General features: G+C 40.9%; 1 protein-coding gene across 1 annotated transcript in view; it reads right to left on the reverse strand.

The window, feature by feature from the left end:
* Positions 1 to 6,561: 6,561 nt before the first annotated feature.
* Positions 6,562 to 12,938, reverse strand: part of sun2 (Sad1 and UNC84 domain containing 2) — a 14,000-nt gene continuing 7,623 nt past the window's right edge. The window contains exons 6-18 of the mRNA XM_048249069.1: positions 12,748 to 12,841; positions 12,488 to 12,549; positions 12,189 to 12,292; positions 11,381 to 11,494; positions 11,211 to 11,264; positions 10,900 to 10,952; positions 10,435 to 10,585; positions 9,766 to 10,008; positions 8,081 to 8,165; positions 7,765 to 7,880; positions 7,244 to 7,411; positions 7,042 to 7,131; positions 6,562 to 6,711 (exon numbers count right to left, since the gene is read on the reverse strand). Coding sequence (XP_048105026.1) covers positions 6,595 to 6,711; positions 7,042 to 7,131; positions 7,244 to 7,411; positions 7,765 to 7,880; positions 8,081 to 8,165; positions 9,766 to 10,008; positions 10,435 to 10,585; positions 10,900 to 10,952; positions 11,211 to 11,264; positions 11,381 to 11,494; positions 12,189 to 12,292; positions 12,488 to 12,549; positions 12,748 to 12,841 — 1,451 coding nt within the window. The 3' untranslated portion in view covers positions 6,562 to 6,594. The remainder of the gene's footprint in view (positions 6,712 to 7,041; positions 7,132 to 7,243; positions 7,412 to 7,764; positions 7,881 to 8,080; positions 8,166 to 9,765; positions 10,009 to 10,434; positions 10,586 to 10,899; positions 10,953 to 11,210; positions 11,265 to 11,380; positions 11,495 to 12,188; positions 12,293 to 12,487; positions 12,550 to 12,747; positions 12,842 to 12,938) is intronic.

Consider the following 12,938-nt stretch of genomic DNA (forward strand, 5'->3'; position numbering starts at 1 on the left):
ATATGTACCAGCTAGCTACAGGTACTCAACTATAATAGCTAGGTCTATGAGCAGACATTTGGGGGTGTCCTCATTTTGGCCAATTTGTCCTCACTTTATAGATAACTTGTCCTCCTTTGAGTCTGGTTGGTGGTCACCCTAGTTCTGCTACATTATAGCACACATGTAGCCTTATACTTCCTCTTTTAAACACAAATTATGACTATCAACTGGTCTTGTATTTCTGCACAGAACCACTCACATGAAGTGGACAAAATAGGCGTCCATTTTATTCTCCAGCTGGGTCGCAGTTGGGTGTGCTAAAAGGCAATAACCCCTTAAATTATGACTTCTGGCAAGTTTTGTGCAAATAAATGACAGATTGAGACTTATAATATAACCATCACCACATTTAAGGCATCTTGCTGTGAAAAAAGATGGCAATTACAAAGCATGATTATCACATATAGCGTGACCCGTGTTATTTAAATGAGGGGCCCCATTTAGATATCAGGGTGAATAATATAACCTATGTTATATGATTGAGGGGCCCTATTAAGACATATCACATAACATAACCTATGTTATTTGACTGAGGGGCTCTATTACGATGTCAGGGCTGGAGAACATAGTAGTGACTTCACGCAAAGGTTTGGGCTTCAGGGATCCCTGAACACTTGGGCCCCTGGGCCTGTTAGGCCCATTCAGTAATCCATCCCTGCTCATAAATTTGCCTGTTTAGAACTTTTGAACCGTTTTGGAATACCTGGTGTGTGATATTCCATATGTAGTCTTATTCTAGTTTTAATAGCCTAAATGTTTGGGGTAAAAAAGCTAATTTAGAAAGTGTTCCATGCCCCATTGAAAAATGTATTTTGAGTATTTTCAAAATACTAAAATACAGTATTTTATTTTGATACATTATGGCTACAGTATTTTGTAGTTTATTTTGATACATTTAAAAATAGGCTACGTCCTGATGTACCTTTGCCCATCCCTGTATGTATTGAAACACATAAACAAAATCTAATCAAGTAATCTTCGACAATGTAACTATAATCTGATTACACTTTCTTATGTAATCCGGTCTGATTATAGTTACTTGTTTTTTGTAATTTGATTATGTAATCCAGATTACTTGTCCCCCCTGTACACAAAAGGCTTTTGTTGTGGAGGGGAAGGATTAACAACAGGATCTCCAAAGAGCTATATCTACTGACAAGGAATGTTTCACAATTCTCAAGATTTTTGTTGGGCCGACGTTCTTGAAGTTGCATGGTTGGTTTTCTCAGTAGCAACTCGCTACTATGCTTTAAAGCTATGCTAGGTCAACGATTTGCCTATTACAAGTTTGTTTACCATAAAATTGGCATCAGAAAGGTTATATAAAGGTATGCAGTATACTGTATATATTACAGTAAGCTGAGAATCTTGCTTAGTGTACCTTTAAAAGAGTCATACAACATGCATTAACCAGGACTTTAACCACAACTGAAACTGAATGATTAAAAGCCAACATGTAGATAGAACAGGCCTCTCTCACTGATGATTCCAGTTATTATGACCGCAGCGCAGCAAATATAGGTTTAGTCAAAGTTTTTTTTTTTTTCAGTAATTTTGTGTCAATGATTCCCGGAACACTGAAAGACCGGGGTGCAGGAAAATTGATGGGCACGTAGCCCCAGGATGACACGGAACCATTGCTTTTCGTTTTGATCCGTCGCACACACACGTGCACGCACACACACACTCATAAACAACCCCCCCCACACACACACACACACAAACACGCACACACACACACATAAAAAAACACACACACACACACACACACACACACACACGCAGATAAGCAGACGTACACACCCCATTACCCCCCCCCCCACACACACACACACACACACACACACACACTCACAAGCGAAAACTCACACACAGAGAAGCACACATAAACACAAAAGCAAACGCACACATGCACACACACATACAGTACACAAAAGTTGCAAGAGCAAGAGTATACCAATTCTACCTGGTCTTTTATTACTTTTTTACTACTTTTGCCTTTGTTTTTGCTTACTAATTATTCTTTATTTTTAAATGATTTTACCTTGTGTTTTATGTTTTCTTTTTATTAAGATCTTTACCTTTTGAACTATTCTTTGACTATATTGCCCTTCTATGCTTTTATTTGTTATTATTGTTTGGTTTTGTTTATGTAAAGCACATTGAATGACCTCTGTGTATGAAATGCACTATATAAATAAACTTGACTTGACTAGGGGATGGAGACAAATTGACAAGTGTGATTTATTTTTGCGGAGAGAATGCAGGACTGAGTGGCAGTCATATTTTGTACCGCTTTGTGGTACATCTAGTTGATTCAGTATTGATACAGCCACACAGTAAATATGTTTAAACATCATTGAAAATTCTGAGAAATAGCATCACACTCGGCACAGCAGATTATCCCACAAATTCTTGTAAACGTATTCCTCAAACAGTGTGAAAAACTACATCTGCAAATGCAGATGCAACACCCTCCAGCTATTGAGGGGAAAACAAGTGGCCTTTTGGTTGATTTAATCACCATCTACTTGTTACAGGGTTATTTTTGGGGTTTCAGCCTTTATTAACAGGACAGTTAAAGCTGCAGTTGGCAAGTCTGACAGATTGAGGGGAAAATTTTGAATGTTTTCTCATGCCCCTCCCCCACAACCACCGAGCACCCTCTCATTGAGTTTGTGCTCGTCAGTGCATACCAGACTGTGATTGACAGTCAGATCTCACACAGCCCTGCTCTGATGTGACCAGAAGAACCGGGAGCTGTGGATTTTTGCAAAACAAATAACAGGCTCTAGGTGGAGGTAGAAGTGTGGGTTTTTTTCTAAAAACGGCTGATTTATGTTGTTCTGTCAGAGCATAGTGTTGGTTTCAGTGAATATGATCAAAAAAATCTTGCCAACTGCAGCTTTAAGAAAATAATTTTGCTAGAATTTGCTAAAATACATTTGAATTTACATCAAATTTATATATTTACATTCTGCATCCATCTCCACACCCATTCTTCTCAGTGGAATAGCTGAATAGATAACCTTATGCTTACAGAATAATGGTATTTGTGTGATGTGTTGTATGATGTGTTCATCTGTACTAGGTTCTCTCAAGTAACCCAGTTTGAAATCACAGCATTGTCTCCTTGGGCTGATGTAATTACAGCCCAAAATAATATACTTGTGTATTTCTGTACCACATTACATCCAGGTTCTTTCCCACTCGCTTCACGTCAGTCTCCTCCCATCACAATAAAGGCAAAAACGCCCCAGAATAATGTATTTGCCTTTCATATCAATGACTCAAATGTTAGTCAAAGGATGCATACTGTAGATTAACTATGCCTTGGGCCATAGGCAGGGGCCATAAGCAGATGTTTTACTTTTGTTCAGAAATATTATATTGAGATGATATCGTAATCAACACTTAGTCCAATTATTAAAGTAATAACTTTATTTAAGAATACAAATATTACAAAAGCAATGCTTGATTACGGATATTCAGCTATGGTTAGCTTATATGCATGTGGGGGAAAATATCTGATAATCAAGACACTACACAACATGTTCTACAGCTATTTATGAGCTATGTCAAAGGAGCAAGAAGCACTTTAGTCATGATACCCTGTCATAAAATATCTTATCATCCCCAAACCAGCAAGGGAAAATATATCCAACAACCAATGTCAATTTATGTTACAGGAAACATGGATAAAAACAATGGATAAAATAAAAAATAAAATAAAATACTTCTGAGAATATCTGAAATGTACCGTAACATGTTGAGTAATTTACTGTGATTGACGTATTGGTGATTACTTTCACAATGAGGTAAAACATTTTTTATACCATATTTCTCAACACCCTTGAAAATGAAAATACTTGAGTGCATAATATGTTGAATATACGTTTTGTTAAATTAGACACTTTTTTTCAGTGGTATAAGATAAAATAAAACAAGCACAATACAAAGATCAGTTTTACTCTTGCAGATAAAGACAAAAAGGCATAAATAATCAGAAGTTTAAACACAAGGCAATGTTTATCCACCACTAAGGAACACCTTGAAAATGTTTAACTTTCACTCAAATGTTATATATCAATATTCTAGTCCAGTTTATATATAAACTTGGTTACGGTAATCTTTCAGCTTGTTTTAGAAATCTGACCCATACACAATTCAAATACATTCAGTACCACAAAATCTTTTAATCTATAAATGCAGAGGTAAAATATATGATGATCTGTTTAGCATAACTATATGCCATGTTACTCCCAGCAATTTAACATGTGTTAAGAACAGTGTTCTGATGCACGGTCTTGTAAATAAAGACATGGCTAGAGGCATAATATTTAAACATGACCAACCACTGACTTGTTAACATTCATGTTCCCATGAAGACAGTAAGGCTGTGAGCTCAAGTTTTGAGTACAGACTTGTGTTTGTGTAATTCTACCTTCTTTGAATCTATGTTATGGATTTTAGCCTTTTGGAGAGTTTGTTTAGTAATACTATATCAGTTGTGTTTACATAAGAAGCCTATGATGATCACATCTTACACTGAAAACAAAACTATTAAAAAAGAATGAGGCCAATATTTCCACTTAAAAAAATCTCAAATACAAAATCTTAATGAATGTGACTGATTTTTTCTAACATTTCAAAATACATTTTTTTTTTTTTTTTTTACATATTACAAAACAATATTATAGCCCCGATGGATTCAAGTCTGTTCCAATAGTTATGGCCCTACAAAAATATATAGTCAAATATTTCCATCCATGACCCAGTTTCAAGTATCAGTTGGAAGCAAAAAATAGAAATGCTTTAACAAATGGCTTAAAGAGAAACTTGCAGGCTAAGATAATTAATTAATTTGTAGGGATATGAAGCAAACAAAAAAATCTTTAAATGTCTTGAAGTGTACTGTATTTAAAAAACAAAATAAGAATCTTGGTGTCGGTACAGCTAATGTCACCCACAAATGTGGCTCCGCTGGGACAGTAGCACCTGTGGTTAATCTAGTGCTGCACATGGGGCTGGTGCCCCCCAGCCAGAGATGACTCCTAGTATGATGTATGGAATGTTATTTGTTCCATGGTTGGTTGATTAATTGTTATAACTTCATACAGTGTTGTTTCAAAAAGTATGATTGTTAAAACAATCAGGTGACAACTGGTAATCGCTGCAACAGGTTTTTTTTTCCATTGCCAATCAGTGTTTAATAGAATGTTCGGGGTATACCCACTGTCCAGCTCCATGGATCGCCTACCAACAGTGACAAATTTAACCTGCAAGTTACATGTTCACACTCTCTTTAAATAAAATCAGTTTACTAATCAGTTCCTAAAAATGCTTTACTAAGAAAAGAAACTAAAATAACACTGTATTTGACAAACCAAAATAAAAATATTTCAAACAGATGTAATACATTCAATCTTAGTCAGCTATCAAACTGCAAACAGCATCATGTCTAGCATGCATGTCAATATAGTTTGCTGAGCGCATCTCTGTACTGGAGAAATGTGTGTCTCACTAATGAATATATTTAAAGCAAGAGGAGAGATTAACACCCGCAGACGAACTTTACCTCCTCTTAGGCATGTGTTGCTAGCTGAGAACTGGCAGTGCATAAAATGACCATAAAGCATCAGACAAAGCCAAATTAAGCAACAGATGCAGTAGCAGAACACCAGAAGCCTCTCTTCATCAATACAAACAATAAATAGCAAAGGGGAACATTCCTATGCATTTGTCAATAGCAATAAATTTGCTTAAATAGTGCAAAGTATTCAACAAATGTACATATCTGTAATCTGTGACTGAAATATTATATTATGCGTTGCCTGTGGTTTTGAGTACACACACACACACACAGTATGGGTGAATTACACTATGGAATTTACATGGGTAAAAATATTTTCTATTGTAAATAATTGTAAAATTGTAAATAATGTAACTTTCAGATTGCATCACTGATTTTCAAAAATAATTTGGTAAAGTCAAATGATATTTTCATCGCTTAGCAGATATTTTGTGTTCTGTTTTCACTAGCAACATATTAAGAGATGTAACCTTCCTTATGTTTGCTTTTTGCAGCACTAGAGCAGAGGACAACAGATGTAACACTTTCTTGAACATGCTCGGACACTTTTTCACGCTTTCCTGTTTACTGGTGTGTCAACACGGGTGAGAAGATGGGTCAGTTGGAGGCCTGTCTGATGCAGTAGCTTGTTTACAAAAGAGTATAATGGTGCAATCTTTAAAAAAACTATATTAAACTATAATGTAACTACATGGATTTATAAAATCAGCAATCCGTTACTTTCCAACACTGTGTGCATGTGTGCATGTGTCTGTGAGTGAAACAGTGAGTGAAACAGAATGTGTGTGTGTGTTTATGAATGAGGCAGTTTTGTGTGATAACTCCTGATCTAATGAGCAGTATCACCTTCATGAGTGGACAGTGGACAGAAAGAGAGGGGGGTTCTAACTGAAATCTCAACTGACCGCTCTCTACTCCTTCCTCACCCCCCCCCCCACCCCCGTGCTGTGCTCCCGTCTTCAGGCCTCCTCTGCTTCGCCGTGCACTCGGAAGCGGTACACACACGTGTACTCTGGGTGGCCCCAGTTACTCAGGATACGCAGCTCCACCATCCGGTACGCGTTCCTCACCGGGGCCTGACATGGGGGAGAGCGAGGGAGGGGCACGGAGGACAAGGGGAAAAAAGGATGAGACAGAAGAAGGGTCACGGAGGACAAGAAAAAAAAGGATGAGACAGAAGAAGGGTCACGGAGGACAAGAAAAAAAAGGATGAGACAGAAGAAGGGTCACGGAGGACAAGAAAAAAAAGGATGAGACAGAAGTAAGCGAGATTGGTGCTACGTGGAAGGATGTGGGTAAGGAGGGAACTTGCGTGTGCCATTTGATTAAGCGAGAAGAGAAACCCGGATGTGGTAAACACTAATGTGTGGCATGACTAAACGGCGCACGCAAGGCTCCAATCTCACCGGGAGTTTGAAGGTCTGGACAGGTTCCCCATTCTGATCATAAGTGAAGGTCCCCAGAGCGGTGCCTTCCTCGTGCTCATTGGACATACCCTGGTGACAGGACAGATGACATGCCGCAAGCACATGAGTCATAGTGCCAGCTGCATTCCTGAGAACAACAGAATGTCACATGTGTTTTGGGTCAAACTTTCAGGCGACTTACGTAGACAGCGAAGCTGCGGGGGGCACTGTCGATGCGGCCGGTGGGAGAGAGGACCTTCGGGAGGTGCTCCAGGGACACGTGAGTGATGCGCACTGGATAGGACAGCGCGATCACCAGGAAGCCTTCGCCCCCACGGAAAGCCCAGCATTTCCCAGGGTACAGTTCAGGCTGCAGGAAATCATATGGTCACGGTCATGTGATATGGTCATGTGATAAAGTCGTCTTTCCCACTATCTGCCCATACAACAAACAATAAAGCCTTCTACTTGGTTGGAAACCCACAGTACACTGCCAAAATACATATTCAACTTTCATTCTTGCCGTTAGTCAGGTCTCTTGCCTGTTTACAACAAGAACTCAGTACTGTTTCTTTAAAGGCCGCCACACAGAAATGATATACCTACTGTATATATATTTATATAATCTGCAAGCGTGTGCGGTAAATTGAGAGAAAGAGTGACTGGTGATAGAATAGAGGCCGACGGATGGTGCTGGGGAGAGAAAATAGAGTGGAGTTGTACCTGAATGACCGTGCGGGGGCTCTCGGAGTGATACCACAGGGGGAACCCAAAGAGGCTCAGACAAGCCGACCTGGTCCTGTACGTCTCAGAGCAGCGTGTGTTGATCACACTCGCCCCTACATGTGCACAGACCACACACACCACCACACCCCAGTTACAGCCACAGGATGAGTAAAGACAAGTTAGAGCTACAAGAATGCCTCATTAAAGAGAAGTTAGAGCTACAAGAATGTCTCATTAAAGAGGAGTTAGAGCTACAACAATGTCTCATTAAAGACAAGTTGCAGCACACCACATTGACTAAGTGCTCTCCTACCTGAAGACTCGAGCGCATAGTCAGCCATGCCAATCCCGTCAGCTCGGTACAAACTCAAGGCTCGGTGCACAATCTGTTCCACATCCTGCTCCACATGCAAATGCACAAACAAATAAGTATGAAAAAGAAAATGACACATACATGAGGCAGCAAACATGTGTCAAACAAATGCCACACCTGGGTCTCTTAAGTCATTCCATGCAAACACATTTCACCTGTGTGCATCATATTAAGACACATATACAGACTGAGCAGCTGACAAAAATGTGTGACTAGAATAAAATAATATAGTCAGCATTCACTCAGTATGCATCTGACTGGCGCTCTTCCACATATATCAGAGGTAGCTGCTGAGGGACAGTGCTCCCTTACAGCCATGTTGCTCACTGTGGTCCGGGGACACTGATGGTCCACTAGCGCTCCCTAGTGGTCCTTAAGCAGATGTGGTAAAATATCATATTTTCCATCAGTGTTTCTTAAACTGCCTATGCGAGACTCCAAAGCAAAGGTGTGAGTTGTATATGTAATACATTATTTGAATTGTCTGCTGTGACACTGCCTATGTAGCTATGCCAGTTTACACTTTTTATTTAGATTACAAATTATCAGTGTAATTGATGAAAGTTATGGAATACATATTAACTTACTAGAAACATAACTATTAAACTGTCAAGACGGGGTTAGTTAAAAGAAAATCAAACAAAACCTCTGACACAACCAGCAAGGTGCAGAGTACTTTGGAGAAAAAGTTAAGTCATTTAGAGACGAATGACCGCGTCGCAGGAAATGCATCATAACAAAGGGACGCCAGACCCTCTTGTAACAGCTGTGATACTGCAGACTTGTAAAAGTAGTTCGAAAATAAGGCAAAAAAACGACAAGTTTCCTCATGCTGCTTCCTTACTGTATGTTGGAATGTGCAAAAATGTACAAACAATCAAGAGGATGCCTTCTTGTATGTGATTTCTGCAACAGTGATACTGCAAACGTGTTGATAGCCTATTGTTGATTTATATGCTGTAGCCTAGTGTAAAGCATGTCACACAGTAGCCTAGCCTACAGAAAACACTTAATTGATGTGATGTGATATAATGATAACTTGTATGCCTACAATGGTTTATTAAACATCATAGTAATTTATTTAGTCAGTCATCATGTTCATGCTAATGAATAGGAAGGACACAAACGATAGCCATAAACCAAAATTTCGCGCAATATCTGCCTTGATTCCCTATGCGTGAGTCACGAGCTCCTTCCAGCTGACTCTGGCATATCTCGTGGACAGTCAGTCGCGATCGATTATTTAATAAATAAATGTGAATTACGATTAATAATAAAAATCTTCTACCTAATGTGACTATTTTTTCCATGAACTGTAAAAGTGTTTTCCAGCTGTATTCTCCATAAAGAGTAAAGTAAATGATGTACTTATTTTCAGAATTTATGTCACTTCCTGGACTCGTCTGAGGCTGGTCTAATGGGTCTGAGGTCTCTCAATGACTTAACCCCTACTGGTACTTTGGTTCAGTGAGTATTGTCATTGGTCTGGAAAAGTTTGAGAAACACTGCCATAGCCACAGACAGCAAAGAATGCAGTGAGAAAGTCATTGCCAGTCCCCTAAGATAAAGAGGCAGTATTTGATGGCTGAATTGTGGTCAAGGAATACACGTGGTCTCCTCCTCACCTGAACGGTGATGGCCCCCACCCCCTCCCTCTGCAGCGTCTCCCCCACAGTCCTCCAGGCGTCCGTCTTCTGGCTCTCCTTCTCCTCTGCCAGGCGCGTCAGCAGACGCTGCTCCAGGGCCTCCAGTGCCCCCTGCAGGTGAGGCTGCAGCACCACGTCCCTGGGCAGAGGCTGGGGCTGGCGCTGCGATGAGAGTTTCTGCAGAAGCCAGCTGGACAAGTCCTCCTTCAGCTGAGCAGCAGCCTGGCAAATCAACAAGGGGCAACTGGGCATTAGTGATGAGCCATGCTACATCATCAGCAATATGAGCATCTTGAGCTAAATGTATCTTTGGTTGGTCAAGGTGGCAACAGCACCAAGCTCTTGTCTCAAAACCAAAGCACTGCGGTCAATAGCTGAGGAAAGTAAATGTGTAATTAAATCATAATAAAAAGTTGCAAGAGTGTCTGCAAAATGTATAAATAAATTCAAATATAATGTAATGTTGGCAAAGAAGTAGAAGACTTCTATTGTATTGACACAAAAGATGTTGACATACAAAAGATGTACAGAGGGCAAATCTACAATGTGGAAATGTGCAAGTGTGTTTGTGTGTTCAGGTTGTGTATGACAGAGAGTCTGTTTTAAGACTAAACAATTTATGAAGACTTTGAGGGATGCCGTGCATACTTTGGTTTGAGAAGCTTCCTGGGATGTGATCCTGTTCTGGAGTGAGTCTGAGGCGGCACGCAGGTCGGACACTTCAGATCTCAGCAGTGTGATCTGCTGCTGGACCCCCTCCAGCTCCTGGCCCAGCGAGTTCTGCTGCTCGGAGTGCACACTAGAGGGAGATAGAGAGCTGTGAGACTTGCAGCACAGCACCCGCCTGACGTGGGCGGAACTAAAGAGATTGCTAAGACACGCCTAGAAAACAAATACTGTAAACAAACATGTTGTGTGTGTGTGTAGTGGAATGTTTGCCCTCTATGTTGGTAGAGTATTACACATTAACAAATCTATGATGTCTTCAAACATCATACATTTATTAATGTAAAATACTACTTTACATAAATGTGTTAATGTAAAATAAGCCTATTGACACTGATTTTGCTCTGCTGAAGAGCCATTTATCAAATTGAGACTTCTTTGGCTTACCTTGTAATTGTCACTTTTTCGTTTTGAAGATTCTTAATAGCAGTCTGCAGCACCTAAAACCACAAGCCATATGTCAAAGTTAAAGCTTCCATATTCTAAACTCAACAGCTGTATTTCCTGTTTGACTTGGCGACCATGACAACAAGAAATGAAACACAAGATAGGGGATATTGTGGGTGGGTGAGGACAGAAAGGGAGGTGCACAGGAAGAAACTAGCGTGAGAGCTTTCTGTAACTAAATGGTGTAATTGTGGGAGTGGACATGTGTGATTGGGGTCAGCTCATCTTCTGCTCATGGTGAAATGTCTCACCTCAGTTGCTTGCTTCTGCTTCTGTTCGTCCTGTTTCAGAAGAGTGATCTCTCTCTGGTGAAACCACAAACACATTCCAGTCAACTCAATCATTCAAGCCCACCTGTGAGTTCCCCCCTCTCCTCCATGGTCTTTCCCTGCGTTCTATTCTGCTCTAACTCCTCCCATACCTTTACACTCTCCAGGTTTTGGGACGCGGTTTCTGACCACCGGGCCTCTTGCTCACGCAGCTGCCTATAGATCTCCTCCTTCAGGATGGACAGACTGGCCGGAGGGATGCCATCCTATCAGAAGACAGAAGGGAAGAGACAAAGACAGAATAGCGCAACGCTATGAGCATGGCTGTGTGGGGGATAGGATGTGGTTTGTAGCACAGCGTGCACACTCTTGAGAAAGCCGCACAGGAAACTGAGGAGAAGTGGGGCCTGAGATAGATATCGTCATGACAACCAGGCCTGAATACAATGTCGCACTTCCGTTTCATTTCACATTTACGGATGACTCAAGCAACTTTCAATGTAATGGGTACCTATTTAGCATTAAGGAGATACCTAATTGGTCTAAAACTGATGAAAAGCTCCAACACTGTACAACAAGGACATGATGTAATGCATGATGTATTTCATAATGCACTACGAGGCGGTCTGAGTGTACATCAGCAATGTTAGAGACTCAATTCTCCTTTTTGGAAGTCAGAGGGGCATCAACATGAGCTTGAAGCCATTATTTTAAGCTAAAAGGACTTAATCCTGTTGCTTTAATGACTTGTTTTTAACATGGCCTCCGAAACTCCAAATTAATTCTATTGTCAATGATTTCCAATACCAAAAAGAGCCTACTCATATAATCCAGTAGAGAATGCTAATACATGCAGGTATTTAACAGCTGTGTGTCCACTGTGGATACAGCATCATTGTGTATGTTGTGATGACATGCTGAATAGAGTAGTTAGCACATGCTGTGTTAGCAGGAACTCACGTTAACTCTGTGCTGGATGGGGCCTGGTGGAGCTGGGCTGGGCTTGCTCTTCACATATATCTGAGACAGACTGCGTGAGAGGTGGGGATACCAATACCACATGCCTACATGCCAACGCAGGGCGGGAGAGAGAGAGAGAGAGAGAGAGAGAGAGAGGGAGAGGGAGAGAGAGAGAGAGAGAGAGAGAGAGAGAGAGAGAGAGAGAGAGAGGAGAGAGAGAGAGAGAATACCAGACATTGAGCATAGGTGTCTATTTCCGTCATTAAGACCGTAGAATGCACTGTGGAGGTTGAACTCACCGAATGCCAGGAGGAGGACGAGGAGGAAGAGCAGAATGGCCTTCCTCACACCTGCAGTGCGCCTGAGGGGGGAAGGATGAGTCAGTCACACGCACTCAAAAAAATCAGCAGCAGTCGGCTGCTATGGAATATGTGTATACAGAATTCCTGAAGATGCTCACTCACCAGCTTTTTAGCAACACACACACACACACACACACACACACACACACACACACACACACACACACACACACACACACACACAAAGAGTCTATTACCTGCTGAGTAGGAACACATCCAGGAATGTGATTCCTGAGGTGAGACTGTACCAGGCTGAGCCCATCCACCAGTACACCATCACCAGAGACTGAGCTGGCAACACACAACAGCACAAGAATGCATTCTTAACCACCACGCCACAACTAGCTCATTGTTGAAGGGAGAATAAGCAGCCAGTTCACTCAACAGG

The sequence above is a fragment of the Alosa alosa genome, chromosome 7 (assembly GCF_017589495.1).
Source record: "Alosa alosa isolate M-15738 ecotype Scorff River chromosome 7, AALO_Geno_1.1, whole genome shotgun sequence".
Classification (NCBI taxonomy): Eukaryota; Metazoa; Chordata; class Actinopteri; order Clupeiformes; family Clupeidae; genus Alosa; species Alosa alosa.